This window comes from Myxine glutinosa, chromosome 1 (assembly GCF_964187855.1).
Source record: "Myxine glutinosa chromosome 1, kmMyxGlut1.1, whole genome shotgun sequence".
In the NCBI taxonomy this organism is placed as follows: domain Eukaryota; kingdom Metazoa; phylum Chordata; class Myxini; order Myxiniformes; family Myxinidae; genus Myxine; species Myxine glutinosa.
In genome coordinates this window covers 2,086,839-2,113,588 of record NC_136261.1, presented here as the reverse complement: position 1 = coordinate 2,113,588, position 26,750 = coordinate 2,086,839, and the positions used below count along the sequence as shown (strand labels likewise).

Here is a 26,750-nt window from a genome sequence, read left to right as displayed (position 1 = left end):
ATAACTTCCCTCTCCTTGCCATCAGAGACATTGGCCATGAAAGGGTTAACCTTGAATTGTGTTGGCAAAAAAGAAGAGGCGTATGAGTACGTGAGGCGAGGTCTTCGAAATGACTTGAAGAGCCACGTCTGTATCCTTTGAGTCAGTTTGTCGGCTCGGTTTCTGAATAAGAGCTGCTTGCCACTCCATTCACTGCCGGTTCGGATGTATACACTCGTGCCATTGTTAGTGAATTGTACTCGGGGCTTGGATGTGTGAAGACACCGTTTGGTCCGTTATTTAATTCAATGTGTCAGTTAAACTACCTGATTTTATTTGAGAGTGGAGGTGGTATGGGTGTCGTGGAGAGGAGAACAATGGGTGCAGACACAGGCACAGTGCTGATGGAAAGTCAACACCCCCCCTTTCAAAATTTTCAACCTTTTGTTGTTTCAACCAATTTTTGCTTCAACCAATTCAACCTTGTAGCAGGGGTTCTTAACGTTTTTCCCTGTCAAGACCCCCAACAGATTGTCCACGATGTCCCCATACCCCCTTCGTCAGACTGTTGACTGACCAAGGTGCGCATAGCTCGGGCGGACTGGGGGCATGTCCCCCTAGAATATTTTTCATTTCTAGGTGCTCTGTGGTGCATTCTGAGGGGTGTTTTTACTTTAATTGCCTATTTTTGGGATGAAAATTGGTAACTTATTACCCAGAAAATGGGCCCATTAGGGTCCAGTGTGACTTCAAAATATCTCAATAGCTTAGTTTTACATATGGATAATTAGGAACAGAACAGGAAAGAAAATCATTAGGATTTTATCCCTATTTATTTATTTGCTTGTTAACAAAGAAACTAAACTAAACAAAAACATGCAAGTTTTATGCAAGCCGTTTTACTAATCTAGTGAGATTGTTGCTGCTGTTTTTGTGCAATCAGAATATGGAATTGGGGCACAGTTCGTGACAACGCCACTCACATATCATCGGACACATCAAGTCGATTTCTTCACTTTGATTTCAGGTTCAATAATGCAGAGAAACCTGTTTCACAGAGATACGTAGTTGTGAAGGGAACCAACACATTCATTGCCCTTTCGCCAAGCTAGGGTAAGCTGCTATCTGCTCACACCAAAACTGCTTAAAATCCAGCCCAGGCTTTCTGAAATCAGCTTTCTTTCTTTGATCTTCTTGGAACTCGATCAAATCATCCTTCACTAAATCGTTGTCACTCATCGTAGAAATTTCAAACGAGAAAGGGTTCTGGATCCAAAGGGATTCGTGCTAAGATCATCAATATCTGAGAAGTAACCCTCAAAATACAATTTTATTAGAAAATTGAATTTATATTTGTTTGAAATATAACTATACAAATATAATTTGTTTTGAAATATATATATTTATATTTAAATATATATTTATTGTATATTTAAAGTTGATATTTTTAGTTGATACTTTTATCTGGTGTCGATTGTGGAAAGTATGGATGGACTGAAGGAAAAGATGAACAAGTGGAAGGAATGTATGGAGACAAAAGGTCTGAAGGTGAATATCGGAAAGACGAAAGTGATGGCAAGTGGTAAAGCATGTGGTGAGGTGGAAAGAACTGGGAAGTGGCCCTGTGCTGTGTGCAGGAAGGGTGTTGGAGTGAACTCCATTCAATGTACAATGTGCGCTGAGTGGGTTCATCAAAAATGTAGTGGTCTGAGAGGGTCATTAACTAGTGTGGCAGCTACATTCAAATGTAAGGTGTGCACAGAGGGAGCTGCAGATGGAGGAAATGTTGAGTTGGATCTTGGAGACGGCGTGAAGCTGGAAGGTGTGAAAACATTTTGCTACCTCGGAGACATGCTGAATGGAGAAGGTGGATCAGACTCGGCAACGGTTGCTGGAGTGAGATGTGCATGGAAGAAGTTTCGGGAACTGAGTGGCGTGCTGATGAGGAGGGGAGTGTCGTTGAAGCTGAAGGGAAAGGTGTATGCTGCATGTGCGAGTTAAGTGTTATGATTTATGGGAGCGAGACATGGGTAATGAACGTAGAGCAGCAACAAAGGTTGTAAAGGGTGGAAATGCGAATGGTTCGGTGGATGTGCGGAAGAGAGAGAGAGAGAGAGAGAGAGAGAGAGAGAGAGAGAGAGAGAGAGAGAGAGAGAGAGAGAGAGAGAGAGAGAGAGAGAGAGAGAGAGAGAGAGACAGACAGAGACAGAGACAGAGACAGACAGACAGACAGACAGACAGACAGAAACAAATGATGAATTGCGAAAGATGATGGGAATAGAGCCTGTGATTGATGCTGTGAAGAGGAACAGGTTGAGATGGTTTGGTCATGTGTTGAGGAAGGATGAAAGTGACTGGTTGAGAAGAGTGATGGAAATGAATGTAGAAGGAAGTAGAGGACGGGGAAGACCGAGAAAGGCTTTTTTTCTTCTTTTTTTTTTGTATCCAAGATCGAGGCTCGTGAAAGAGCTAACATTAATCACACAGAAAGACAAACCGACACATATAGTCCATGAGCCAGATAAAATTTGACTACCAAAAAAGAGGGCAAATCGCCACTATATTTTTCAGTTAGCCTTACCTGTATGAATATTGCCTGTATGAAAAAATGTTATGGACATTTGAATTCGGTAGCTAAACCCATTTTGGCGGCCATTTTCCAAAATGGCCGCCATTTTCATATTTCATCAATTTTCATTATCTCATAAATTTGGCCGTAACTTTTAATCGGCTGGTCTGAGGCACATGCACCCTCCATAAGATATGTTCAGTATGTCATTTGGCATATTTCAAAGTAAACTAAAAGGAAATTTGTTCACTACCTGTCGAGATAATTGGGAAAATATGTAAAAAAAATGTGTAATTTTCATGCAAAAATGTTCAACTTGCCCAGCTTGGGGAAGGTTGAATATTTTTCACTGCTGGTTGTCATTAATTAATTATTTAATTAATAGGCTGTGCGCTTGTGGAGAGTTTCCCTGTGCCAGTGCATTTTGAGGGTAATTTACCCCCAAAATACATTCTTCAAATCCGTAAAAACGGAATGAAGAATAAAATCTATACGTTGTGTGTTATATATAGGGACATTTGCAAACAGAAATTTTAACGTAGAGCCATTTTATGTTACTTCAGGTGAAGAATGATATACGTTTGATTGCAGTCATTTCATATACATGACATAATAATCCACTTACCGATGATGGTGTGTGTTCGTACTCTGGTCAGGCTTGTATCATCTGACTTTTGGGAGTTGTATGCCCCCGGTTGCTCATCGTACTACCCTTGTTGTTTCACCGCTGACATCATCAGATGGTTGCCAACTGTCACTGGACGTTTCGACCCATTTGTCTTTATGCGGCTTCCAATGGGGATCTTCGCGACGATACCATAACCAGCATGACGCCCTCCCTGCTTGCTCTCCTAGTCTGCGTATAACTGTCCTCCTCTGCCTTCCTCGAATACCTAGCATTTGGCACATTCTCTAAAATGACTGCGCAGGGAAGAGACACTCCACCTCCCTCAGCAGATTCGAGTTTTTCCATACATAGTGCTGTATCTACCTCCTCTAAACGAGTATATGAACACCCATGGCCTAGTCTGTTCATTGTTTTTATTAGTTCAACATTACCCGTGAGCGTTTTGATAACCCACGGAAGGAGAATGTGCTTTGGGGTCAAAACTTCTCCAAGGGTCATGGCACTGACAATGTCTTGGGCAAGAGACCAAGTAAGTCTGCAGGTACGGGTTGAAGGATCATGCTTACCACTGAATAAGACATTCAGGAACTGTACTAAACAATCAGGTGACGAATAATATGCAGTGCTCAGTTCTTCAGGGTGTGGGGGGCAGGGTTGCTCTTGCTTGTCTTGTTTGATTTGTTCACGCAGGTACAAGGCAACGCGTTTGAGCAATGATTTGTATGTTTGCTGTTCGTCGTATGCGTCCAGTTTGTTTTTCAATTGTATGTAGTCAATCATGATTGATTCAGCCGTCAAATTGTCTGGTCTAACTTACACTCGGCGACCTACTGTGAAGAAATGTAAGGACTCTCCAAATTCAGTCTCAAGAGTTCTACGTAGGTGGTTCCTTGTCGCATCTGTGACCTCTCCTATTCCCCGTGCTTTTATGACCGATACATGCGCAGTAAGTTCAGTGAAAGGAACAATGCGTGGGTTGGAAAACAAATCATCCCGAATATGAGCAAATAGCGACGTAAGGGTGGCTTTCTCTATTTCTTGGTAAGGGTTCTCATCTGCGGCAGGTTTTTGTGCCTGTGGACGTGTATATGCCCTGTAACAGGTCCTGTGGAATTGGGCTTCAGCCGCTACGATGTCCCGTGAAGTTATCGAAAGAATTCGTTCATCTAGGCGTTGGGTTGCAAGTTCGCGAAGTGTTTTGTCTGCTCTAAGTTCCACAGCTTGTTTCAAAGGTTCACGACTCTTTGAACCCCTCATATACTTTGTTGTCTTCTGACAAAAAATGCATATTTTGTCATAGACCCTCATATGTGTGGTGTGCACTTGTCGTGATGATTCTCTTGGGTTTGAGGTATTGTCTTCTTTTGTGGATGTTTCCTGTTTTGACAAACTGGCCAATGATTTTTTGTGGGTGAACTGTGCTCTGCATTGTCTATGGTAATGCAGTGTGGGTATACCAGTTGAATCATGTTTCAAATTAAGAATTGGTTCAAATTGCCTTACCCTTGTGGCTGCCTGCAATACGACCCATGATTGTTCATCTTGTGGTGATGATAGTTCATGCAGTGGTGACGCTTTCGTGCATATAATGCATGTTTGGAGAGACGATTTCCTTTTTTTCGCGTTCAATTCTGCTTCAGCCATGGTTTGTCTTGTTGGCTTGGGATTCACTCAATACCTGAGAATACACAAACAACACATCTGTTATATTTTGCTGGTTTGATAGATGCATTTATATTTAAATATATAGATATAGTCCTTGTGCCCACCGTCGAATTTTGAAGTTTGCTTACCAAAAACGAGGGCACGTCGCCACTATATTTTTCAGCTAGTCTTACATGTTGCTTGGATATGAAAAAATGTAATATCTATCTATAATTCCAGTAATCTCTGTACGTTTGTACGTTTGTTTGTTTGTCTGTGACCGCTGTTTCTCGACAACTACCGGTCCGATATACTTTAAACTTGCCAGGTATATTGCTGGGGACCCGAGGATGTGCCTTTTCAAGGTTTGAAATTAATCGGACAAGTACTTACCGAGCTATGGCGATTTAGCCGTTCGCCGTTCGCTTTGGCGTTGCGAATGGACCAAACCATTCATGTAAATAGAGGGGGGGGGGGGGGGGGTTCTGTGGTCGTTCGCTTTGGCTTTGCGAATGGACCAAACCATTCATGTAAATAGAGGGGGGGGGTTCTGTGGTCGTTCGCTTTGGCTTTGCGAATGGACCAAACCATTCATGTAAATAGAGGGGGGGGTTCTGTGGTCGTTGCGAATGGACCAAACCATTCACATCGAATCATCGAATCACATCGAATGGACCAAACCGTTCGCTTTGGACCAAACCATTGCATGTAAATAGAGGGGGGGGTTCTGTGGTCGTTGCGAATGGACCAAACCATTCATGTAAATAGAGGGGGGGGGGGGGTTCTGTGGTCGTTACTGCCACGTGGTTTCAAAGTTTTTTTTTGTTGTTGTTGTTTGCACGCATGTTTTTTTGCACCCACGTACGGGCACGCCCTAGGATGTTTACACACACACACCCCTACACAAATTTTTTTTTTTTTGGCAAGGAACGGGCACCCACGTACGGGCACGTCCTAGCTTATATATAGTACGGGCATGCCCTAGTATATTGCAATGATATCAGGTTTTGTTGGGCATTTTTGCATTGAAATTGTACATTTGTGACATATTTTCTCAATTATCTCGACAGCTAGTTAACCAATTTCCTTTTAGTTTACTTTAAAATATGCCAAATGACATACTGAACATATCTTATGTCGCGGAGCATGTGCCTCAGACCAGCCGATTAAAAGTTACGGGCAAATTTATGAGATATGAAATATGAAAATTGATGAAATATGAAATTGGCGGCCATTTTGAAAATGGCCACCAAAATGGGTTTAGATACCGAATTCAAATGTCCATCACATTTTTTCATACAGGCAATATATAATTCTAACTGAAAAATATAGTGGGGACTTGCCCTCTTTTTTGGTAGTCAAACTTCAAAATTCGACGGTGGGCACAAGGACTAATAAAACATATAACATGGGGAGCGGTAGACAAGATGGGGCGAGAGGGGGAGGAACACAAACACAACATCTGAGAGCAGGGACATCGAGAGATCTGTGGGAGGGAGAGGGCTTTGGAGGGGGGAGGCATGGGAAGGGGGGGGGGGGGGGGTGGGAGAGGTATAAAACATATGGACACTGCCAGGACTTCCAGGAAAGAAGTTGGAATTTCAAACAAGGTGGATCTGGGGTGAATTAGTGGGGGTAGAAAAGATCAAGGTTTTGGATGGGGGAAGATAAGAGATGGTGGTGAACAGCTGTTTTAAAGACCTGGAGGGAGGAGTGAGATTGAAGGGAGTGTGGGAGTTTGTTCCAGAGGCGGGAGAAAAGAGGAATGAAAGAGTGAAGGTGAGCAGAGAGCCGAGATTTTGGCAGTTTAACCATCAGAGGGTTGCTGGCAGATCTTGTGCGACCTGTCGGAATATTTGGGGGACAAAGCACAGAGAGAGCTGGGGGAGCAAGGCCGGAGAGGAGTCGGTAGATAGAAAGACCACCTACCTGTCTGCGGTGAGTGAGTGAAAGGCCCTCGGAGATAGCTTCATCACGGTAGATTCCAATGATTCTGAAAGCTTCGGTTTCAACAGCGTGAAGCCGAGCTAGGTGTGAGGCAGGAGCACCGGCCCATAGGGGAGAACAGTATTCCATTGAGCTGCGGATGAAAGCCTTGTATGTGGTGAGGAGCTCAGGTGTGCCGAGGAAGGACTTCGCACGACGGAGGATGCCCAGTCGGCGACTGGCTTTGGAGGCCAGCTTGGAAATGTGGTTTTCCCAAGAAAGATCATGGCAGATAGTGAGACCCAAAAGCTTGAGCGACAGAACTTATTGGAGAGGATTGTTGAGAAAGTAGATGGGAGGGTTGTCCAGTCGATCTTTTCGGAGAGACATAGTAAGAGTGTGAGATTTGTCAGGATTGAAAGACATGTTCCACTTGTTTAACCAGTCTGTGATTTTGTCCAGGTCTTCAGAGAGTGAGGAGGCTGCAGACAGCCGATCTGAGGGAAGAGGAATGGAGCGGCAGAGAGTGGAGTCATCAGCAAAGAGATAGGGAGGATTTTCCAGAGAGTCGGAGAGATCATTGATAAAGACCAGAAAAAGCACAGGGCCCAGAAAACTGCCTTGGGGATCTCCAGCCTGAACAGGAAGGGGAGATGGGAGAAATCCATTCAGGGCCACACGTTGACTACGACCAGAGAGGAAGTCCGCAAGCCATGCATGGAGATTTCCATGGATACCATGGGAGGAGAGTTTGGTGAGCAGAGCTGGGTGCCAGACCGTATCGAAGGCACGTGATATGTCAAGGGAGACGGCTCTGATTTCCTGTTTGGCATTGAGGACCTCCATCCATTGTTGAGTCAGCAGAAGCAGCATGTCCAGAGTAGAATGACCTGGTCTGAATCCAAATTGATGATCGGAGATCAAGCCATTGGAGAAGAGGAAGGATTTGATATCCGAAGCAATGATGGATTCCATGACTTTGCTGATAATTGGGAGCAGGCTGATTGGTCTGTAGTTGCAAGGATCTGTTTTTGCACCTTTTTTGTGTAAAGCGGTAATGTTTGCTGATTTTCAGGATGCTGGCAGATGACCTTGAGCAAAAGAGAGGGTGAAAAGAACAGAGAGAGGGTGAGATAGAGCGGCAGAGAAGGATTTTAGGACCCGTGGGCTGATGCCGTCTGGTCCAGTTGCAGAATCAGAGTCGAGGTTTGACAAAAACTCCTCCACCTTGTCAGGAGAGAAGGACACAGAGTTCAGGAGCAGTTGGGTTCGACTGGGTAAGGTGGGAACAGAGAGAGAGATGGGTTTGGGACACAAGATTTTGAGGCAAACACAGAGTTGAGGCATTCGGCTTCGTCACGTGCGGTGTCAACTGTGTAGCCATTTGAGGTAAGGGAGGGGATGGAGGGGGAACAAACACCAGAAACGGATTTGACCAGATGCCACCAGGATTTGGAGGAAGGAGACAGGTTTGAGAGTTCATTTTTGAGTGGGAGAGATAGTGCTTCCTGGCACTCCTGAGGGTAGACACACACCTGTTCTGAGCTTGGTGGAAGGAAATGAGATTGCCTTCAGTTGGATTAGCCTTCCAAGAGGCAAAGGCAAGTTGTTTCAGGGCAACTGCCTCACCACAAGATTCAGTGTACCATGGACGGGAGGAAGGGTAAGCCAACTGAAGACGAGATGGGATAAATCTGTGCATGAGAGAGAGCAGTTTGCTTTGGAAGAATTCCCAGGAAGAATTGATGTCAGAGGCAGTGGAGATGGGAGACCAGTCCAGATGATTGATGGCTGCTTGAAGACTGTGCCAGTCGCCTGAGTGAAATGCCAGACTCGGCGACGCTGAGGAGGCTCTCTTGGCTAAAGAGACTGACTTGGCTAAAGATGGTGGAAGAAGAAATGCGGGCAAGGGGGTTAACAAGGAGAGATGCAGAAAATAGGGCAAAATGGAGAAGATTGTCATGGGGACCGCAAGGCTAACCCCCTGCTCCAGCAGGGAAAATGGCCTGATAATGCATGTTGTTGTTGTTGTTGTTGTTGTTGTTGTTGTTGTTGTTGTTGTATTTAAAGTTGATATTTCATTGAATTTATTCCAATTTATTGTTATTATTTATTAAGAGTCCCACACCCCCAGATTTTGGTCCCCATCCCCCCAAGGGGTATGGATGCCCCAGGTTAAGAACCACAGTCTTATAGCCTGAAATTCATATGCATTGAAATTAGACGTTTCAAACCTTTATTTACACATTGTAACCCACAGCTTCCAAGTGAAAAACAAATTCTACAAATTTCAGAAAATTAATTAAAAATGCAAAACTATAATAAATTGCTTTAATAATTATTGTCCACCCCACTTATATACACTACATGGCCAAAAGTATGTGGACACCTGAACATCACACATCTCATTCCAAAATCATGGGCATGCAAGGGAGTTGGTTCCCCCTTTGCTGCTATCCATTCTTCTGGCAAGTCTTTCCATGAAATGTTGGAACATTGCTGTGGGGATTTGCTCCCATTCAGCCACAAGAGCATTAGTGAGATCGGGCACTGATGTTGGGCGATTCGGCCTGGCTCGCATTTGGCATTCCAATTCATCCCAAAGGTGTTTGAAGGGGTTGAGGTCAGGGTTCTGTGCAGGCCAATCAAGTTCTTCCACACCAATCTCGACAAACCATTTCTGTATGGACCTCGCTTTGTGCATGGGGGCATCGTCATGCTGAAACGGGAAAGGGCCTTCCCCAAACTGTTGCCACAAAGTTGGAAGCACACAATCATCTAGAATGTCATTGTATGCTGTCGCGTTAATATTTCCCTTCACTGGAACTTCGGGGCCTAGCCCAAACCATGAAAAACATCCACAGACCATTATTCCTCCTCCACCAAACTTTACGGTTGGCAATATGCATTTGGGCAGGTAACGTTCTCCTGGCATCCGCCAAATCCAGATTAGTCCGCCGGACTGCCAGATGGTGAAGCGTGATTCATCACTCTAGAAAACGCGTTTCCACTACTCGAGAGTCCAATGGCGACGAGCTTTACACCACTCCAGCCGACGCTTGGCATTGCGAATGGCGATCTTAGGTTTGTGTGCGTCTGCTCGGCCATGGAAACCCATTTCATGAAGCCCCCGACGAACAGTTGTTGTGCTGATGTTGCTTCCAGAGGCAGTTTGGAACTCAGCCGTGAGTGTTGCAACTGAGGACAGCTGATTTTTACGTGCTTCAGCACTCGGCAGTCCTGTTCTGTGAGTTTGTGTGGTCTACCACTTTGCGGCTGAGCTGTTGTTGCTCCTCCACGTTTCCACTTCACAATAACAGCACTTAGTTGACTGGGGCAGCTCTAGCAGGGCAAAAATTTGTCGAACTTGCTTGTTGGAAAGGTGGCATCCCATGACGGTGCCACGTTGAAAGGCAGTGAGCTCTTCAGTGCGGCCCATTCTACTGCCAATGTTTGTCGATGGAGATTACATGGCTGTGTGCTTGATTATATATACCTGTCAGCAATAGGTGTAGCTGAAATAGCCAATTCCACTAATTAGAAGGAGTTTCCGCATACTTTTGGTCACGTAGTGTAGGTGTATGTGTATGTATATGTGTATATGTTCAAATTCCTCATAAAATGAGGATTTTCTTTGCACCAAATATAAACATTGCTGGATCGATTGCTGAGGTAAATGGCACACTCATCTGGAAAAAAAAATACGCTTGGTCTTGATTTAATGGTGGGAAATCGCTGCAGAAGAGCCTTGCAAGTGACCTCACAAGTGGCCAAGTCTCTATCGGAAAGCTCATTAACACATCCAGGCTTAAATGGCTTCAATCGCAGTTCCTTTTGCATTATCTTTTGGACTGTTGAGCGTGGAATGCCTATCTTAGAAGATCTTTTTAAAGATGTTTTCAGTGATTATATCGAGCAGGACGCTTCAATCATGTCCACATGGCGTTGACGTGATGCTGGACGACCAGAACGCTTTCAATCAAGGACACTCCCTGTTGAAAAATCCTTCATCTCCCATGCCCGCATCGTGTCGCGCGTAGGAGCTGGCTTGTCGAACTTTATCCATATGTCTTCAAAACTTACTCCTTCTTGTGCGCGGTCATGAAACCAAACGGAAGTAATCAGTCTCTCTTCTATCGTGTACTCACTGGTGTCAGTTATGCTGATGCCGTACCTGGAAAACAAATAAAACAAATAAGTAACAGAGGACACACTATTATGCATTGGGTCTTTGTGGCCACTCTGTTTATACACTACCATTCAAAAGATTAGGTACACCCAACAATTTTTGATGTTTTACTCTTAAATGTGCAAAATGAACATAAGATGTGAACATAAGATGTGAACAACACTCTTACCAAGGATATATCTGCTTATCTACTGATATAATAGATTGTGCTTTAATGCAGATTTATTGTGCAAAACGTAGGTTTAAAGCAATTTTTGGAAATAGGTCGAAAAGTGCAATACTAAATCCAAACTGAAACACGAAGTTGATGTTATTAACGTTTCATCTCAGGAGCAAAAACTGTTTACAAATTCTTTGCTTTGTGTGGAATGTTTGTGCTTAGTTTCTTCATCACGTGCAATGACTATTGTTGCCAGGTGTTGCAAAAAATGTTTACAGAAAGGCCAGCCACACAATCATTGAATGAGTGTTTTTGTGTTTCAGATTGCATGAACATGGGTGCCAAAGTTCAGCGAACGCCAGAAAAAAGACAGATAATTGTAACTTTGCAAAGAGAAGGCCAATCCTTGAGACAAATTGCAAAATAATTACAAGCGTCAGTAAACGCAGTTAGTTGCTTGTGCCATTAAACGACATAACAAAACTGGTAAAAAATACGGATAGAAAACGTCCTGGTCGACCAAGAATCACAACAGAATCGCAGGACAAGTAATCCGAGTCACCAGCCTGCGCAACAGACGTCTTGCAGCACTGGAAATTAGAGCCCAGCGAAACAGCTCCAGCATTGCAACTGCTGTTTCAAGGCCTTCTTTTCTCAAAGTTTCAAAGTTACAATTGCCTGTCTTTTTTGTGGCGTTAGCTGAGCTTTGGCAGCACACACAGCCTTGGGACAAAATAACTGCAGTCAAAAGTATTTGGTCTCCACAATTCTTTATTTCACTGTTAATGTTACAGAATCTTGGTTTTGATTCAGTCAGTTTGAAAATAACTGCAGTCAAGCGCTTCCTACAGCCATGAATGAGCTTCTGCGATATTTCCTCGACAACGGTATTTCATTACGTGTGTGTGTGTGTGTGTGTGTGTGTGTGTGTGTGTGTGTGTGTGTGTGTGTGTGTGTGTGTGTGTGTGTGTGTGTGTGTGTGTGTGTGTGTGTGTGTGTGCGTGCGTGCGTGCGTGCGTGCGTGCGCGCGCATACAGTCACGTGAAAAAGTAAGTACACCCCATGTAAAGTTTTGACTTTTTCAACATATTTCAACATACAGCTATTTGATCTTCATTTCAACAATATTGATAGATAAAGGTGATATAATATTACAAATATCATGAAACATTTACATTTTGTAGTCCATTGTATAATTTAAATAAACATAAATGCAAATTTCGCATGTGGAAAAAGTAAGTACACCCCCACATTTATCACTACTACAAATACTTAAAATTAGAATCAGGTGCACCAGCTCAGGTGCAAATGATTAGAACATCGTTAGAGAGGATCTTGGAGGAACCTGTCTTATTTGAACCTCAGACATTTAGTTTGGTTTGCTCTTTGTTGTTGAAGTGTGTGGCATCACCATGCCTAGATTAAAAGAGCTCTCTGAGGTCTTCAGAAAGAAGGTTATAGATGCCTACGAGTCTGGGAAGGGATTTAAAAAGATCTGAAAACAATTTGAAATCAATCGTTCGACTGTCCGGAAGATCATCTACAAGTGGAGAAGATTCCAAACAACTGCCAACTTATTCAGGCCAGGCCGCCCCAGCAAGTTCAGCCCGAGAGCAGACCGCAAGATGCTGAAAGAAGTCTCTAAGAACCCCCAGAATGTCATCACGGGACCTACAGGTAGCTCTTGCCACTGTTGATGTCAAAGTGCACGAGTCTACCATTAGAAAGAGGCTGCACAAATTTGATCTACATAGGAGGTGTGCCAGGAGGAAACCTTTGCTGTCCAGAAAGAACATCAGGGCAAGACTAAAGTTTACCAATGAACACCGAGGCAAAGACCAGCACTTCTGGAACAATGTGCTCTGGACAGATGAGTCAAAGGTCGAGCTATTTGGCCACAGTACCAGAAGACATGTTTGGTGAAAACCAAAGACAGCATTTGACCACAAGAACCTGATACCAACTGTATGGCACTATGGCATGGTGGTGGAAATATTATGGTTTGGGGCAGCTCACCATCATAGAATCCACTATGAATTCTTCATTGTACCAGAGGGTGCTTGAGGATAATGTGAGGCCATAAAGTTGAAGCTCAACCGAAGGTGGACCTTGCCACATGACAATGACCTAAACATACCAGTAAATCCACCAAGGAATGGCTGAAAAGAAAGAAATGGAGGGTTCTGGAATGGCCAAGTCAAAGCCCGGATCTAAATCCCATCGAGATGTTGTGTGGGGATTTGAAACGAGCTGTGCATGCAAGAAACCCCTCAAACATCGCACAGCTGAAAGAATTCTGCATGGAGGAGTGGGCAAAAATTTGTCCCAGTCGATGTCAGAGACTGGTAGACAGTTATAAGAAACGCCGACTTGAGGTTGTTTCTGCCAAAGGGGGCAATACCACCTATCAGAACCAAGGGTGTACTTACTTTTTCACGTGACTGTACATACATACATACATACATACATACATACATACATACATACATACATACAGTGTGGGGTAAGTATTCTTTGAATACCATCTAGTTTGTAAAGTTTTCCAGAGGGCAGTTTCAATTTTGACTTTTACTTTCAAAATTAATAACAGCAAACTTTAACTCATCTTTTCATCCCCCTTCTCCTCTCCCCACCAATGATAGACTTGAAGATTTCTTTTTATTTGTTGTCTCCCACTCCTCCACCCTCCTCACATGATTAACATGGTCTTTATATTCCTGCGCTCCTTTACTATACTGCAATGTTCTGCCAGCCAAGCTTTTGATTTGTTATATGTTGTTCGGAATGGCATCTTATTAGTTGCAACCACAAGTGTGATGTAATATAATAATTTTGTACACTTTCATATGTGGGAGCTTAAGAGGATGGGTAGGGGTGAACCGTGAAGGGCAGGGTGGGGGTAGAATATAAGTATACCCATTACCAGACAAGTTTGTTGTATGTCATCAAATGCCAGTATCATTTACTACAGGTAAAAAAAATATTTTCTTTGTCTTAAAATATAAAATTATATATCAAAGGCTTCATTTTAAGAATTATCCCGAATGATGATCTTATTTCCATTTTCACCTGTACAACAAAACTGCACCATTTATCATGGTGCACTATGTCGTCTGGCCTTCAACATACATGATGCCGTCTTTGGACAATTTAACATTTTGTATTTGCACAATTGAACTTGTACCTCAATACAATGGCAAGTTAATGCTTATAAAGGCAGTCTGTAACCAAACAATCGGAAACCTGTCGGTCATCTTGCATGCGTGCCTATTCAATGGTTTGCAGCAGTCTATCTGGTATTTCCTTAACTTCGTACCAGGCTGGCACGTGTATGGCCTCCTTCAAAGGTCCGACAAGAAATACGAGGAAGCCATCAAGTGTTATCGGAATGCACTGAAATGGGATAAGGAGAACCTGCAGATCCTGCGTGATCTTTCACTGCTTCAGATTCAAATGAGGGACCTTGACGGCTACAGGGTACGCAATACCGACACACCATAACTTTTGGACTTTTCTTTACTTTGATTCTCCAAGCCAACTCCCTAAATTAAACTGAAAGGAGATGGATACTTACTACATCAATTTATTTGTTTGATAGATTATGAAGCTGTAAAAATGCTTGTTAGTAACTCCCTTAGAGGGAACAACACAACAACAACATGCATTTTAAAGGCCATTTTCCCTGCTAGAGCGGGGGTTAGCCTATTAGGTTAGGGTTAGCGGGGGTCCCTTAGAGGGAAGTTAGATTTTATTCATTCACTCACATTTTAAATCTGAAATTTTGAAATGATGTTCACATTTGCATGTCCCCTTTTCCACACCTGTCTTGCGGTGGATATCAAGAGATCGGCATCGTCGAAAGGTTTTCCTCATCCAGCCCAAAGACCCGGATATATATATATGACTACAAACAGATATATATATATATTTATGAATTTGGGTAGAGGAATATCTAGAGCCAGATATATCTGTGTAGGTAGGTATTCGACTGTCGTGATAGGGAATCTACCCTGTAATAAGTTCTCTGTGTAGTCCGGTTTGTCGGGATAAGCTGTATTGATGTCCCTGCTATGGGGTAGCAGGGCATGCTAAATAGCCCAGGGATTATGGTTAAGATTCCTTTGTTCGTCATCCCCTGTTGCCAAACCTTTGTCCCTTATGGCAATGCTTTTTGTCTTTCTTTCCTCTTTGTCTTTGTCTTTCAATCATGTCTTTCAATGTCTTTCAATCCTGAACATGTCTTTCAATCCTGACAAATCTCACACTCTTACGATGTCTCTCCGAAAAGACCGACTGGACAACCCTCCCATCCACTTTCTGAATAATCCTCTCCAAGAAGTTCTGTCACTCAAGCTTTTGGGTCTCACTATCTGCCATGATCTTTCCTGGGAAAACCACATTTCAAATCTGGCCTCCAAAGCCAGTCGCCGACTGGGCATCCTCCGTCGTGCGAAGTCCTTCCTTGGCACACCTGAGCTCCTCACCACATACAAGGCTTTCATCCGCAGCTCAATGGAATACTGCTCTCCCCTCTGGGCTGGTGCTCCTGCCTCACACCTAGCTCGTCTTCACGCTGTTGAAACCAAAGCATTCAGAATCATTGGAATCTCCCGCGATGAAGCTAACTCCAAGGGCCTCTCACTCACTCACCGCAGGCAGGTTGGTGGTCTTTCCATCTTCTACCGACTCCTCTCTGGCCTTGCCCCCCCAGCTCTCTCTGGGCTCTGTCCCGCAAATATTCCTACAGGTCGCACAAGATCTGCCTGCAACCCTCTTATGGTCAAACTGCCAAAATCAAGACTCTTTGCTCACCTTCACTCCTTCATTCCTCTTTTCTCCCGCCTCTGGAACAAACTCCCTCACTCTCTTCAATCCCACTCCACCCTCCAGGTCTTTAAAACAGCTGTTCACCACCATCTCTTATCTTCCCCCATCCAAAACCTTGATCTTTTCTACCCCCGCTAATTTCACCCCAATTCCACTTTTTTGAAATACCAACTTCTGTCCTGGAAGTCATTGGTGTCCTTGTGTTTTATACTTCTCCCTCCACCCCCCCCCCCCTCCCATGCCTCCTCCCCCCAAGCCCTCTCCCTTCCACACATCTCCCTGCTCTCAAATGTTGTGTTTGTGTGCTTCACCTTCTCTCCCCATCTTGTTTTCCGCTCCCGCTTTTTATATATTTTGTTTGTCTGGTTGATTTGTTTGTGAAGTAAATGTTAGCTCTTTCACGAGCCTCGATTCAGTATACAAAAAAAAAAAAAAAAAAATGCATACACATATAAACACTTAGATAGGCCCTTTAGTGCACACAGTAATTAAATCCCCTTCCCTTACAACGACTTTGGAAAACAGGCAGGAAGCCAGATCGGGGCACTGCCGGATGGCCGCCGCCAGCTACAGCTCCGGCAGGTCTAGCAAGATCGAGTGACACGAGCTATGACCACGCTACAGGGAACGTGTGATTGGTTGGCGCGGAAGGCGCGAACCTCCAGCCAATCAGGGCGAGCAATACCGGTGCGGGAAGCATTCGGCCAATGACACCACGCGAGCAAAACAGAACATTGGAGGAGAGTGGACCCAGGTTATAAAAGGGCGTGCCGGACGACATTGTCAGCAGCTCCAGCTCTAGCTCTTGGGTATCTTCGCTGGTCTCTTGCGCTGCAAGTGTCTCTCTCTTTCCCTTCTGGCCCTCTCTCCCTTTTTGCCCGTTCTTCTTCGCTCTTCGTTCTGAGTTCGTGCTGACGGTTCGCTCATGCTGCTTGGAGCGGTGCTCGGTGCTTCTGGAGCTTGGAGTGGTGCACGGACCTCGTGGGCGGTCGACGAGGAGCCTGGAGTGGGGCGTTGGCTCGGGCCTGGCGGAGCGCGTGGGCGAAGCGGACGAAGGGGTTCTCCGCGCCGGGGCTTGGAGCCGGGTGGGGACAAGACGACAAACAGATAAGAACATTCCACATTTCCCTGACCATAATGAACGTTTTATTTTCCTTAATTTATTTTCCCTTGTCCGTATCCGAAGTCTGTGAGTGGGGACGTCCCGATTAGGCCATCTCTTTACCGGCGCGTGAATTTCCTGTCCCACCATCTTTGTGAATAAACCCTTGTATTATTTTCTGTATATATATCTGAACGCAGTTTTCCGTGTGGTTTATTTAACAGGTAAGACTGCAGGGCTCTTGCGCCGCCTCCCTCCATCCCGCGCACTTTGGTGTAGCTTTTTGTTTTTGGAGTCCGCCATTGAGTTTTCGCCTCGAGAGCTAAGGCTTTCGCAATCGGCTTCCGTGACCGTCTGATTTTAATCAAAGGCGGCCACACGACAATATATATGAAAATGCGTGTTTGCTATATATATATATATATATATATATATATATATACATACATACATATAAATTTGATTATCCTGTTGGGTATTCGAGAAGTTTGGGATTGTAAAGTACAAGCACATCATCAAATGTAGAACCGTTTTTTATGCGAAGAACATCCAAAAGAAGCCGAGAGAGTTCATGTTTATGAAAAGCTGGCAGTTACCCGGCATTGCCCAGAAAATAAATAATCAGTCGCGCAATTTAGTTTTGATATTCGGTTTATTTGTCGTGGGCTTTTTATAGTCGGAGGAAGCCATACCCCTTGGGCGCCCTTCTGCCACGCCCCGAGTCTAAATCTGATGCACCCTTGTTTTTTATCATGAAAAGTTACCCCCCATGAACCCCCTCTTCCCTCTCCAAGTCGCTTCCTTAGGCTGTCCATGAGGCACAACCGAACAAACACGTTCACAAATATGGATATAGAAGAAGAAGATGATAGCAAACACGCATTTTCATTTTACGTGAAGTTGAAGCTCGTGGAAGAGCGACAACGCAACAGAATGAATACAGTTGAAAGCTGGGAAATCCACCAAAGGTGGGATAGCGGGACACTTTGGATAGGAATGAGGGCAAGGGAATGGGTGAGGAAGACACTGGATGAACTAGTTGGATACGGTGTGAAATATGGCAAGAAGCGAATGGAAATAACAGGAGATGAAACCCATGGAATAAACAAATCGAAAGGAGGGATGGGAGAGAACTGTGCCAATAGTGGTCAGAGTCTTGGATTTTGGTTGTTCAATTCCAACTCTGCCCGTGTCGTACCAAAGATTTGAAAAATGCAACCTGCTACTTCTTTGCTTGACGGTCAATCTTTAAAGGCAATAGCATTGACAAGCTCCATAGGTTGGAATCCATGGGGAGGTGGGGATTCCTCAATTTCCCTCCAGTGTGAAAAGAAAAGAAAGAAAATAAAAGATATGGCATCACTGGTACCCAGAATGCCCTGAGAAGTGATGTCTCTCCCCACAAGCTTGGTGGCTATTTGAAGTCAGGTATTGTCTCGTGTATATGCGTACATTTTGTTTATGCGAGATATACGTTTCAGCTCTTCCACGAGCCTTACATCCTGTAAGGGGGGGGGGGGGGACTAACCTGGAAGGAAGAGGTGAGTTTTTGGAGTGGTACTAAGTGTAGAAAAGAGGAGTATGACTGGGAGATGACCTTGGATAGTGAACAGTCATGTTGAAGCCCTGGAGGGTAGAATTGGATTGAACAGACTGAGAAGGTTGGTTCCACATTTAAGAGAAAAGCAGAACAAACGAGTGCAGATGAGTGGTGAGCCTGGACTTTAGAGGTTTCACCAGAAAATAAGTTCTGGCAGACCGCATTCAGAAACTTGGAAGTGGGGAGGAGTGTAGAAAGGATGGAGGGAGCAAGACCAGGAGCTGGTAGTAGCTGGAGGCCTCAAAGCTGTCGTCGATTATTAAAACAACCTGCCCAGGAGATTCAGCTTCATCGTGGGATGGTCCAAAAATTTTGAGGTCCTTGGACAATGGACATCTGCAGAGTTCGTGATATTTTTCAGGGTTGAAAGTGGTGGATCAGCTCCTAATTCAATAAAGGTCGGCAGACTCTGGCATTTCACTTAGTCTGGCATTTCACTCAGGCCAACTGGCACGGTCTTCAAGCAGCCATCAATCATCTGGACTGGTCTCTCATCTCTACTGCCTCTGACATCAACTCATCCTGGGAATTCTTCCAAAGTAAATCGTCTCTCTCATGCACAGATTTATCCCATCTCGTCTTCAGTTGTCATACCCTTCTTCTCGTCCATGGTACACGGAATCTTGTGGTGAGGCAGTTGCCCTGAAACAACTTGCCTTTGTCTCCTGGAAGGCAAATCCAACGGAAGGCAATTTCATTTCCTTTCGCAAAGCCCGGAACAAGTGTGTGTCCACCCTCAGGGGAGCCAGGAAACAATATATCTATACTATCAAGACTGAACTCTCAAACCTATCTCTCTCTTCCAAATCCTGGTGGTGTCTGGTCAAATCTGTTTCTGGTGTTTGTTCCCACTCCATCCCCTCCCTTACCTCAAACGGCTACACAGCTGATGCCGCACGTGAAAACGCTGAATGCCTCATCTTGTGTGCCAACCCCGTCTCTCTCTGTACCCACCTTACCCAGTCGTACCCAGCTGCTCCTGGACTCTGTGTCCTTCTCTCCTGACAAGGTGGAGAAGTTTGTCAAACCTCGACTCTGATTCTGCACCTGGACCAGACGGCATCAGCCCACGGGTCTTAAAAATCTTGCTCTACCGCTCTTTCACACCCTCTCTCTGTTCTCTTCACTCTCTCTTTTGCTCAAGGTCAGTCATCTGCCATCAGCTTGGAAATTGGCCAACATTACCACTTTACACAAAAAATGTGCAAAAACAGATCCTTGCAACTACAGCCCAATCATCCTGCTCCCAATTTTCAGCCAAGTCATAGAATCAATCATTGCTTCGGATATCAAATCCTTCCTCTTCTCCAATGGCTTGATCTCTGATCATCAATTTGGTTTCAGACCAGGTCATTCTACTCTGGACATGCTGCTTCTGCTGTCTCAACAATGGATGGAGGTCCTCAATGCAAAACAGGAAATCAGAGCTGCCTCCCTTGACATATCACGTGCCTTCGGTACGGTCTGGCACCCCGCTCTGCTCCCCAAACTCTCCTCCGATGGTATCCATGGAAATCTCCACACATGACTACGACCAGAGAGGAAGTCCACAAGCCAACATGTGGCCCTGAATGGATTTCTCTCATCTCTCATTCTTGTTCAGACTGGAGTTCCCCAAGGCAGTGTTCTGGGCCCTGTGCTTTTTCTGGTCTTCATCAGTGATCTCTCCGACTCTCTGGAAAATCCTCTCTGTCTCTTTGCTAATGACTCCACTCTGTGCCGCTCCATACCTCATACCTCATCCCTCACCCCGCTCTGCTCCCCAAACTCTCCTCCTATGGTATCCATGGAAATCTCCACATGGCTTGTGGACTTCCTCTCTGGTCGTAGTCAACATGTGGCCCTGAATGGATTTCTCTCATCTCTCATTCTTGTTCAGGCTGGAGTTCCCCAAGGCAGTGTTCTGGGCCCTGTGCTTTTTCTGGTCTTCATCAGTGATCTCTCTGACTCTCTGGAAAATCCTCTCTGTCTCTTTGCTGTGATCTCTCTGACTCTCTGGAAAATCCTCTCTGTCTCTTTGCTGATGACTCCACTCTCTGCCGCTCCATACCTCATCCCTCATCCCTCATCCCTCATACCTCATTCCTCACCCCGTTCTGCTCCCCAAACTCTCCTCCTATGGTATCCATGGAAATCTCCACACATGGCTTGTGGACTTCCTCTCTGGTTGTAGTCAACATGTGGCCCTGAATGTATTTCTCTCATCTCTCATTCTTGTTCAGGCTGGAGTTCCCCAAGGCAGTGTTCTGGGCCCTGTGCTTTTTCTGGTCTTCATCATTGATCTCTCTGACTCTCTGAAAAATCCTCTCTGTCTCTTTGCTGATGACTCCACTCTCTGCCGCTCCATACCTCATCCCTCAGATCGGCAGTCTGCAGCCTCATTACTCTCTGCAGACCTGGACAAAATCACATGCTGGTAAAAGAAGTGGAACATGTCTTTCAATCCTGATAAATCTCACATTCTCACGATGTCTCTCCGAAAAGACCGACTGGACAACCTCCCATCTACCTTCTCAACAATCCTCTCCAAGAAGTTCTGTCACTCAAGCTTTTGGGTCTCACTATCTGCCATGACCTTTCCTGGGAAAACCACTTTTCCAAGCTGGCCTCCAAAGCCAGTCGCCGACTGGGCATCCTCCATCATGCAAAGTCTTTCCTTGGCACACCTGAGCTACTCACCACATACAAGGCTTTCATCCGCAGCTCAATGGAATACTGCTCTCCCCTCTGGGCTGGTGCTCCTGCCTCACACCTAGCTTGGCTTCTCGCCGTTGAAACCAAAGCTTTCAGAGTCATTGGAATCTCCCGCGATGAAGCTAACTCCGAGGGCCTTTCACTCTCTCACTGCAGGCAGGTTGGTGGTCTTTCTGTCTTCTACCGACTCTTTTCCAGCCTAGCTCCACCAGCTCTGTCTGTGCTCTGTCCCTCAAATATTCCTACAGGTCGCCCAAGATCGGCCAGCAACCCTCTTCTGGTGAAACTGCCAAAATCAAGACTCTCTGCTCACCACTGTTTCATTCCTTTTTTTCCCTCCTCTGGAACAAACTGCCTTACTCTCTTCAATCCCAAACGGCTGTTCATCACCATCTCTTATCTTCCCCCATCCAAAACATTGATCTTTTCTACCCCACATTAATTCACCCCAGATCCACTTTTTTGAAATACCAACTTCTTTCCTGGAAGTCCTAGCAGTGTCCATGTGTTTTGTACCTCTTCCAACCCCCCCCCCCCCCCTTCCCATGCCTCCTCCCCCCAAGCCCTCTCCCTACCACAGTTCTCCCGATGTCCCTGCTCTCAAATGTTGTACTTGTGTGCTTCCCTTTCTCTCCCCGACTTGCCTCCTACTCCCTTTATCATATGTTTTATGTGTTTATTTATTTATTTATTTTTTCTTGTGATTAATGTTAGCTCTTACACAAGCTTCAATCTTGTATTAAAAAACCAAACAAAAAAATTAACGTGGAGGTGCGGTGGTTCGGAAGTGGCAAGAGAATGAATGGGCCATATTGGATGGAATAAGTTCTACCATTGGTCTTGAACGTCGAATAAACTAAAAGTATTTGAAATTTGTCGTTGATTCATGACTGATGAAGTGTTTTGGGCAATCCAAGAAAGCAAACCTTTTAAAAATAATTTATCTATTGTGTAGGAAACTCGGTATCAACTGCTGCAGCTTCGGCCCGGTCAGCGCGCAAGCTGGATTGGCTACGCCATTGCATACCACCTCCTGGGGGACTATGACATGGCTCTCCAGATATTGGACGAGTTCCGTAAGACTCAGCAGGTAATGGCTTTTGCACACCTTCTGATGGTGAGAATGGATTTGAGGTTCACCACGTAAATTTTTGGTGTCGCACGGGGATCTTTATCTCGTGTGAAGTTGCTGATGTCTTCTTTTTTTCTCTCGGGTATCGTCACTGTCGTGTGGGAAAATTCCCATTCCGTTTTCAGGTTATTCCCAACAAACTGGATTATGAGCTGTCTGAGCTTCTGCTGTACCAGGTCCAGGTGATGACCGAGGCAGGTCGGTATGCTGATGCCCTGGCACACCTTCGCCAGCATGACCGCCTCATCAACGACCGCCTGTCTTATGAGGAGAGTAGAGGTAAACGCACTGCACTGCCGTTGCTCACATCAATAATGTCCAACGTACATGTTGAATGGAGAAGGTGGATTGGACTCGGCAACGGTTGCTAGAGTGAGATGTGCACGGAAGAAGTTTCGGGAACTGAGTGGCTTGCTGACGAGGAGGGGAGTGTCGTTGAAGCTGAAGGGAAAGGTGTATGCTGCATGTGTGAGAAGTGTTATGGTTTATGGGAGCGAGACATGGGTAATGAACGTAGAGCAGCAACGAAGGGTGGAAATGTGAATGGTTCGGTGGATGTGTGGAGTGTCGTTGAGAGAGAGGAAGGCAAATGTTGAATTGCGAAAGATGATGGGAATAGAGCCTGTGATTGATGCTGTGAAGAGAAACAGGTTGAGATCGTTTGGTCATGTGTTGAGGAAGGATGAAAGTGACTGGTTGAGAAGAATGATGGAAATGAATGTAGAAGGAAGTGGAGGACGGGGAAGACCGAGAAAGACTTGGCTAAAGGTGGTGGAAGAAGAAATGCTGGCAAGGGGGTTAACAAGGGGAGATGCAGAAAATAGGGCAATGTGGAGAAGATTGTCATGGGGCCCGCAAGGCTAACCCCCGCTCTAGCAGGGAAAATGGCCTTAAAATGCCTGTTGTTGTTGTTGTTGTTGTTGTTGTTGTTGTTGTTGTTGTTGTTGTTGTCATCAAGATTTGTCTAGAGCAGCTTGGGTGGTTAATATCGGAGGTTGTGGAGCTGAAAATTCGATTTTATTCACCAGTTGTAAAAACATTGATCAGCTAATGGGTATCAGCTAAACCATCTTGAGGATTCTCTTGATCTCGTATGAAACCTGGCGCCGCTGTACACGGACTGGGTAACCATGTTGTTGGAAGAAAACTGCTTCTATTTGTCGTCTGACTGCATGCCAAGCATTTTGGAATTTTCCAAGTGGCAGCCTTAATCTCATAAGCAAGCAGCAAATTGAGAGTAATTCAAATCGATTATTTCAAGAGGTGGAACAAACAGGTTCGGTGTTCCAATCCACACTCGTGCCTCATGATGGTGACCCCTTGTGTTCAAATCCCATATTGTATATGATTTGCCCGTTGTCATCGAATGTCTTTGTGATTCATGTGATGAATATTACCCTCTTTCCTTATGTCATTGTCTTTTGATGCACTATTTTCAAATCGGAGTAATCCTGAAGAAAGAGTAGTTTTGAGCGTGTGTAAACAAGGAAAAAAAGTTGAACACATTATTTTAAACAATTTTAACACCCATAGTATGAAGGTTAGGCCGAGAAAAATATATTTCCAGGTTCTGGTCAGCGCGCGCATCGATTTTGACCCTGCGCGTCAACAATTTTTTTCCCCAATTTGGTATCTACGTTCGCGCACGGTTCTCCCCTACAAAACTGCGTTTAGTTTATCCAAATCCAACCAGCCGTTCCAAAGATATGAGTAGTTGTGTGTGCCGTGACGTCATGAATCCAATCGGGAAGTTGCATGTGACGTCATCGTCTTAGTCACGTGACTGCTTGGGTGGCAAAACATTGCTTCTGCCACCATACGTAATGGCGGCAATTTGAAACTCGTCTCGCATATAAATTGACCCCTACACGATGGTAAAGAGTTGTTGTGCTGTCGGATGTACAGCTCGATTTCATAAGGGATCGGGCTTGTCATTCTACCGTTTTCCGGACGACAACAACAACAACAACATGCATTTTAAAAGGCCATTTTCCCTGCTAGAGCGGGGGTTAGCCTTGCGGTCCCCATGACAATCTTCTCCATTTTGCCCTATTTTCTGCATCTCTCCTTGTTAACCCCCTTGCCCGCATTTCTTCTTCCACCATCTTTAGCCAAGTCTTTCTCGGTCTTCCCCGTCTTCTACTTCCTTCTACATTCATTTCCATCACTCTTCTCAACCAGTCACTTTCATCCTTCCTCAACACATGACCAAACCATCTCAACCTGTTCCTCTTCACAGCATCAATCACAGGCTCTATTCCCATCATCTTTCGCAATTCATCATTTGTCTTCCTCTCTCTCAACGATACTCCGCACATCCGTCGAACCATTCGCATTTCCACCCTTTCCAACCTTCGTTGCTGCTCTACGTTCATTGCCCATGTCTCGCTCCCATAAATCATAACACTTCTCACACATGCAGCATACACCTTTCCCTTCAGCTTCAACGACACTCCCCTCATCATCAGCACGCCACTCAATTCCTGAAACTTCTTCCGTGCACATCTCACTCGAGCAACCGTTGCCGAGTCCGATCCACCTTCTCCATTCAGCATGTCTCCGAGGTAGCAAAATGTTTTCACACCTTCCAGCTTCACGCCGTCTCCAAGATCCAACTCAACATTTCCTCCATCTGCAGCTCCCTCTGTGCACACCTTACATTTGAATGTAGCTGCCACACTGGTTAATGACCCTCTCAGACCACTACATTTTTGATGAACCCACTCAGCGCACATTGTACACTGAATGGAGTTCACTCCGACACCCTTCCTACACACAGCACAGGGCCACTTCCCAGTTCTTTCCACCTCACCACATGCTTTACCACTTGCCATCACCTTCGTCTTTCCGATATTCACCTTCAGACCTTTTGTCTCCATACATTCCTTCCACGTGTTCATCTTTTCCTTCAGTCCATCCATACTTTCCGCAATCAACACCAGATCATCTGCATACAACAACTCCCACGGTAAACCCTCCTTTACGTTCTGAGCCAGCACCTCCATCACAGCTACAAATAATAGTGGACTTAGTACCGACCCCTGATGCACTCCCACCTTCACCTCAAACTCACCACTGTTCCCGTCCTTTGTCCTTACAGCTGTGCGCGCTCTTTTGTACATTGCCATCACTACTCTGATCAACCATTCCTCCACTCCTAACTTCCTCAATGCCCATGTCAATACTTTGCGTGGAACCCGATCGAATGCTTTCTCCAGATCAACAAACCCAAGAAACAACTTCTTCCTCTTCTCCATGTACTTCTCCTGCAACTGCCTCACAATGAAAAGTGCGTCTGTCGTTCCTCTTCCTGGCATAAATCCAAACTGCATTTCGTCGATCTTCACTTTCTTCCTTATCCTCCTCTCCAACACCCTTTCCAATACCTTCATTCCATGCTCCAATAACTTTATCGCTCGGTACGAGCCACACTCCAGAGGGTCACCTTTCCCCTTGTATAGAGGGACGAGGGTACTCAGTTCCCAATCCACTGGAATGCGGCCTTCTTTCACCACCAGATTACAGATCTCTGTCATTCTCTTCACACCCCAACTTCCTGCTGCCTTCAACACATCTCCCACAACTCCCGTCGGCCCTCCCGCTTTTCTACCCTTCATTGCTTTTATCGCTTAGGGTTAGGGTTAGGGTTAGGAAGCATCAGCGTTTTTTTTATTGCTTTTATCGCTTCCTCAACTTCCTTCTCAGTTATCTTCTCTGCCGGTCCTAAAACTGGGTTACTCTCTATGTTGCCATCCCATTCATTCTCTGTATTCAACAGCATTTCCATATATCTTTTCCATCTTCCTTTAATTCCATCTGGGTCGACAACGATTTGTCCCACTTCATCCTTCAAGCAGCTCACCCCCATCACATCACACCTCTCTTTCGCTATCTGGTTTGCAATCCTGAATACTGCTTTCTGACCCTCTTCCGAATCCAAGCGTTCTCCGAACATTTTCCTACATGCCTCCTGCGCCTTTGCTACCTCTTGCTTTGCAGCCTTCCTGGCTGCCTTATAACTTTCATGCTCTGCTGTTTCTGCTCCCGTACCCTTCGCCTTCTGCCACTCCTTGAACTTCTTCCTCTTCTCGTCAATCCTCTTTCCAACTTCATCATCCCACCACCATGTTTCCGAGTGCCTCGGTGGTCCTTTTGTCCATCCACATACCTCACCAACGGCTCCCAAAAGACTAGCTTTCATTGACATCCAACCACTTTCAAGCTCAACCACATCATCCTCGACCCTACTCAGCCTCTCTTTTAATGCCTCCCTTACTGTCACCTCTTTCAACCTCCACAC

At 45.1% G+C, this 26,750-nt stretch overlaps 1 protein-coding gene across 1 annotated transcript in view; it reads left to right on the top strand.

Moving 5' to 3' along the window:
- The window catches only part of LOC137418021 (N-alpha-acetyltransferase 15, NatA auxiliary subunit), a 132,685-nt gene that overhangs the window by 52,315 nt on the left and 53,620 nt on the right, over positions 1–26,750 (top strand). The window contains exons 3-6 of the mRNA XM_078776060.1: positions 26–130; positions 14,415–14,572; positions 22,274–22,408; positions 22,576–22,729. Of these exons, the coding sequence (XP_078632186.1) occupies positions 26–130; positions 14,415–14,572; positions 22,274–22,408; positions 22,576–22,729 (552 nt within the window). The remainder of the gene's footprint in view (positions 1–25; positions 131–14,414; positions 14,573–22,273; positions 22,409–22,575; positions 22,730–26,750) is intronic.